Below are 6536 nucleotides of genomic sequence, written 5' to 3' on the forward strand. Positions count from 1 at the left end.
TTTTTTTTTTTTTTTTTTTTTTTTTTTTTTTTTTTATTTGAAAAATTCTAAGAAGAAATGATTCTGGAAAAAAAAGGTAAAACAATTCTAGCTTTATCAAATGATAAAAATAAAGTATATTTATAGAATGTGTTTACTAGGAAGAAATTATATTTCTGAAAATGTTTGTACAGAAGAGTATGAAAAAAAAGGAATAAAAGTTTTATTGTGAATAATATTTATAACATTTTAAATCCTGTTATTTAATTGTTATGTGGATTTTATGACAATTGTAAAATATATTTTTAATGTGTACCATATTTTCTGAGGTTAACTATGAAACCACATGAAAACTTTTAAAATGAACATATGCTTATTGGATTGAGAAATGAAAAAACTTTTTATAAAGTGGCATAACATGTTATTTATTGTGCTTTAATTTCAATATTTTTTGAAAGTTTCTGTCATGGTCATAATTAAAATTAGTTGCTTGCTAATTACTTATTATTTAAGTTTAAATATTATTTTCCAGTGAAGCAAATGTTAGTTAATACAAGAAAAAAACTTAAGATTTGTAATTGAATAAACTATAATAATTATTTGAAATTTCTTTCTAAGATTGATTTTGTAAAGGTGTAAAAATTTCAGAGTAGTTTATTGCTTTATGTTAAGATTTTATTTTCTACATACTGAAAGAAAAGATTATTCTATTCATTTTAATGTTCTGTGCCTTCTTTTTTTTTTAAAACTCATGCATTATTTATGTATAGTCTTTTTGCTACAGTTATGAATAAAAAATTATTAGACAAAGCAAAGCACATAAGCTACATGTGTCTATATAATTAACCAGTTAAGCACTTCAATTATGTAGTTTTTTTTTTTTTTTTTGGTCAGAACGATTTTGTAATTGTACATAATCCAGTGTCTTCCAAACTGCCAATTCCCTTTTACATTACATGCATAGTATTATTTATATTATGTTTGAAACCAGAATAATCACGCACTTTTGTACTTTATCGCAAAATTATTATAAAACTTGTTTTCGATATGTAATATAAAGGCATTCGCTGGTGAAAAAACTTGTTTTATTATATATATATATATTTTTTTTTTTTTGCATGTAACATGTTATGCTACTAAAGTTTTTTTTTCATTTTTTCAATTTATTTAAACACTTGAATGTTTTATTTATATAAAACAAATGAAGGTATATTTTTCAAATTTTGTAACTGAAAAAAAAAAAAAAAAACTTTTTCCCTGATTCAAGTTTTAAATTGTGAAAAATGTGTTTTTTGATGCCTTTTTAGGATATTTATTGCACTACTTTTTATAGAAGGAATATTCTTTTTCCCTTTATAAATCTTTTGATATAGAAAATTAAATACAGTTTTATAGCATATTAATATTTTAAAGTTTTGATAGATAAAATTTTTCCTTAAATTTCTATTTTTGCTTATTTTACAAAATTAAATCACGATTTTCATGAAATTAATGATTTTAAAATAATTGTTTTTTATACTAATGCTTAGAAACATTTCATGAAACTAATTTATTTTTCTGTTCCTTCAAAACTTAGTGCATAAAATTTTATGTATTATGTTCTTCTAATATAATTAATCATGAAAAATTAATGAATGTTTCTGTCCCTCATCTTTGATTCTCTGAATTAGCAAAACACTTGATACATTTAACAACATACATTTCACATCTATGATGAAATTTTTTTGTCCTTAAAATCAAAAACAACATAATGTCCCAATTGCTTTATTTTTTAGATAGATTGATTTAAGAAGAACAGTGTACTTAAATATTGCACATTGAAATGAAACTATTTTTTTTCCTTAAAAAAAGCTTTAAATGCTCAACAATGATTTTATTTTGCACCTTACTTTTAAGTATAATGCAACAAAAACATAATGGTATTAAACTCTTGGAGGAATTTTTCTGGCTCAATTCTATTTTATTTATATTCTATTTTGCGTCCTATAACAGATAAGATTCCTTTTCTTCAGCATTTTTTTTAAAACTTTACTAACAAATTTAGAAATTTTTGTTCCAAGCCGGCTGAAGTTGGCTTTCCTATGAAAGTTTGTGCTTCCTAACTAGTAATTTTATTAAAACTTGTCCAAATCTTCTTGTCGGTCAAGACAAACGCATTAAATCGATGATTGCTTGAATTTAGAAAGGAAAAAAAAAATGTGTTGTGGAAATGTAGAAACAAAAGTATATTTGTGCTTAGTAAAAATATGATTTAATGATTTTCAGCAGGCCGATTAGAAAAACGTGTGTCACTCGTAAGCTGGCGTTATAATAATTTTTTAGCAGAAGTTTCAAATAATTTTAGTTAAAATGGTTAGGTTTTCCTCCCTTAGAGTTAGGATAATCTTTTAAGTGCAGCAGTTAAAGCCTACCTAGTGAGTGAAAGCACTCTTAAATATTTTTAAGAATTAGGATTAATAGAAGGTCATTTCTTTGCAATGAATGGTATTTTCTATAGAAAGATCTAGCTTTAGTCTTTATGGCACAAAGAGTTCCATGTTTTTAGAAATCAATGTTATGGTGCTGTTTTGAAAACTATGTGTCAATTAAGGTGTCCTCCCACCATGTCCTCTAACAAAATTTCCTCTTATATATATTTATTGCAGTTAAAAAGAGGGGTATGTCCAATAAATGGAAAAAACTCATTAATACCCTTACTTATTTCTGTTTCATTGCCAATGTGATCTACTGATTGAATTTATAAAAATGAGAGATTATATTATTTGTACATGGTTTGTCTGGGTGTCACTGTTTAATCTTTTGGATCTAAAATATAAATTATCTATCAATATTCATAATCACTCTATCTATTGATAGTAAAACCAAAACTTTTAATTGAGATTATTGATCGAAGCAAATATGAGGTTTTGCAATGTGACACCTCGGCACACCACGTATATGTTTTTATTTTAATTGCATTTGTATGGTATTTAAAACATGTGCTAAATGTTTTTTCTTTATATGAATCATCACTACTATCTGGATTGACCTATAGTAGACCAACCGGTGATCTTTTCTTTCATTTAAGGAAATACATTTATGACTTTTCTTTTATTGAAAGAGATTTACAAATTATTTTCTTCTAACGCATAACATTTTCTACTTATTATATATATATACTATATTTCATTTGTATAAGATTTCTTTTATACCTACATATTCTACAAAACAACTTATTTTTAAAAACATTTCTTGCTTGTGGAAGTTGCAACTCTTGTTGAAAACAACTTTTAAGATTGTATTTAATGAGAAATGCATAAAATTATGTATATTTCATCAAACTCTAATATTTATTTTAATATTGTGGTATTAACATCACAATTATTATTTTCTGAGATTATCAACTTAGTAACCTATCAAATCTAATTAAAACTTAAAGTATACTGATTTTAGTTGTAGGGTAATAGTTTACGATCCTGGGCCGCTTGCAAGTTGCAAATAAACTAAGAACCAAATCACATAAAGGTAAACAAAAGCTGCGGTAACCCGAAGGTGACGACATTGGGAGCAAAGACCGCAAAGTATATCATAGTAACCAAAAATCGGATTTCAGCAAAACTGAACAAAAATCATCACCTAACCAAGGGCCCCCAGATTCTACTCTAGTGCCAATTGTATCGGGTTGAGTAAAAAGTTTTCCGCCAAAAAAAAAAAAGCCTGAAAAATGACAAACACATACAAAATCAGCAAAGCTAATGAGAATACTTATCTCCATTCAAATCAACAATAGTCTGCCAACGTTTTGGCAACTTTTCATTCCCTTCTGCGAAGAACTGGGGGGTGCGCGAGTAGAGAAAGCAATCGACCTCATTTATGACCTCGTCATTTGAACGCAAGATTGTGCCATCAAGATGCAGCTGCAGATTTGAAAACAGATAGTAATCCGAAGGTGCCATGTCTGTGCTGTATGGTGGATGTTGCATTAAATCCCCCTCTAATGTGTGGAGCGTCATGCCGGTCATTGCACTAACATGTGGCCAAGCGTTATCTTGATGAAAGAGAATCACCTTCCTTCTGAGCTCGTTTTCTCGTTTTTCGCGAATCGCATCGCTAATTTTGATTAGCATATTGCTGTATATTGTACTGTTGATAGCCTACCCGCTTTTAAGGTACTGCTTGTAGATAATTCCACGACAATCCCACCAGATACGGAGAAGGACCTTCTTGTTAGTTAGCGTTCGTCTTGCAACCGAACTTGCGGATTCCCCGGATGCTGACCACCCTTTTCTACGGCTAGTATTGTTGTAGTATACCCATTTTTCATCACAGGTCACAATTCTGTCCAGAATGTTCTCTTTCCTTTGATCTCTGAGCAGAACCAAACAGGCCGCTTTTCTTTTGCTCTTGTCTTCAGCAGTCAATTCGTGAGGCACCCAGCGGTTAAACTTAAATGTTAGATTTATGCGTTTGAGGGCATTTACTATTGTTTTTTGGCAAACGTCAAGCTCTAACGCAATGGTTCGTGTTGAAACATTTCTGTCTTGATCAATAATTTGCTTTAATTGGTCACAATCAATCTCAATAGGGCGGCCAGAACGTGGTTCATCTTCAATGTTGAAATTCCCAGTATTAAACTTTCGAAACCAAACTTTTACTGTATCCTCATGAGAAACAGTATTGAAACCTAAACTTTCACACATTTTCTTGTGGCATTCAGTTACACTTAGTTTATTTCAGAACTCATAGTACATAATGGGTCTGATCTGTTAACGTGATAGCTCCATTTTAAGAAATTTTTGGTGCACAAGATGATAAAGTTTTGACAAACAAATTGTAGTTCCAACTTTCTGCTTTAAAATACAAAAGCCCGTTTCAAAAAAAGTTAACCACCACGGCAATGGCTGCTGCTAGCACGGAGGTATTTCGCTTTGGCGGAAAACTTTTTACTCAACCTGATAGTATTACTCAGCCAACATATATATTTTTAAAATTGTTTTGATGTTTTTTTATGCATAAATAGATAAATTTAATTCATTTTGATTGTGGAAAATCATAATGAAATTAAAAAATTGGATTATACAGGCTGTTAAAACAAAATTGGTGTATAAACTTGCACTAAATATCTTCTTTCATCAAATAGTGCATTATTCTGTACTTCTTTCATTCACTCATGAAATTCTTTTTTAAAAAAAAACACAATTAATGATATTCAATGTAGTTTTCAAGTATAATTTTGAAAGTTGATATTAAATAGAGCTGTTAATAAAATAAAAGAGTCTGCAACTTACACTAATGCACCAACTAAGGGACCATCTTTTATATCAGTTTTTTGAGAGAATGAATGCATTGTATGATCGTTCTTTAATACCAGCACACACCAACACAAGTCTTCAAAAATTTTCAATTGCACAATTTAGAAATAATTAACAAATTTTTTAAATTATAGGAATATAAAAGAAAAGCACTTATTTTATGCATACAACTTTTTGAATAACATTTGCACTGAGTTTTTTAATATTGTAACACTGTCTATAAAACTACAAGGGTTACATACATGCATATTTTTATAAATCTCTGTTTGTATTTACTGTTGAAAATGAAAAAAAGATTTTGAAAAGAAACGTTTATGCTTTTACAGATTTAAAATTTGATAAAAATCACAATTGTGGCTGCTGATGTGGAAAAAAAATATTTCTGTATTAATACCTCATCTCTATATTGAGCCCACTCATGAATTATAAAAAAAAAATATGCATATTTTTACTATCTATAATTTTAGTGTAATATGTAAAAAAAATTTTATAAGTATGCATAAACATTAAGGTACCCCATAAAAATCTTAGTGGAAAATATAATATAAAGTAAATATACTGTAAAGCTTATGATATTAAAACTAAATTAACATAAATGTATGTGATTTATTTTTATGTAAGCATTACATGATTTAATATTGTTTTGAAAACCAATTTTTAGGAATTTAAAATTTTTAAGCATAGTGTTCCCTCAACATTTAAATTTAAAAATATTTATATTTTATGTATCTTGTAGTTAAAGATGATTTAATATGAAATTTTTTTTTACAAAAACCAAGAAGTGAAAGGAAAATTTTTAATTATGGCCTTTTAAAATTAAATGCAGTTTTGAAACCAAGTTTAAATGATAGATCATAATTTGGGATCAAATTTACATCTTGCTTTTGTACAAAGACAAAAGAAAGCAACCATTTTCAATTTCTAAATTAGGTCCTAATCTGAAACTCAGATAATCGGCTAGCAATATTTTCTGACTCGAAAATAATATTTGTGAAAATTATCTCACCCAAAAGTAAAGCTGTATGATAATTGCTAAAACAGCAGGAATGTGAAAGAGCTGCATGAATATACTCGAGGGTACAGTTAAACTCGGACTGTTTTGATAGCTATTTTTAAAGTATAGCAATTTTTACTATATTTCTTTTATTTAAATTTTTCCCCAAAATGCCTTGATCTTTAAGAATTACTTTAAAAATTAAAATTTCATCCCTTAATATTTTAAAATTCAAAAAGTGCAATGCCTGTGTAAGAAGTTTATCATGTATG

General features: G+C 28.1%; 1 protein-coding gene across 1 annotated transcript; it reads right to left on the minus strand.

Annotated features, from left to right (window-relative positions):
• Positions 1–4112: 4112 nt before the first annotated feature.
• Positions 4113–4658, minus strand: LOC122272087 (histone-lysine N-methyltransferase SETMAR-like). The gene has a single exon (XM_043055158.1). The coding sequence runs from the start codon at positions 4656–4658 to the stop codon at positions 4113–4115; it is 546 nt and encodes a 181-aa protein (XP_042911092.1).
• Positions 4659–6536: the final 1878 nt, after the last annotated feature.

This window comes from Parasteatoda tepidariorum, unplaced genomic scaffold (genome assembly GCF_043381705.1).
Source record: "Parasteatoda tepidariorum isolate YZ-2023 unplaced genomic scaffold, CAS_Ptep_4.0 HiC_scaffold_57485, whole genome shotgun sequence".
Taxonomy (NCBI): domain Eukaryota; kingdom Metazoa; phylum Arthropoda; class Arachnida; order Araneae; family Theridiidae; genus Parasteatoda; species Parasteatoda tepidariorum.

Excerpts from the sequence above, each read along its gene's own strand:
- LOC122272087 (XM_043055158.1), bottom strand. The coding sequence starts at position 4,658 with ATGTGTGAAAGTTTAGGTTTCAATACTGTTTCTCATGAGGATACAGTA.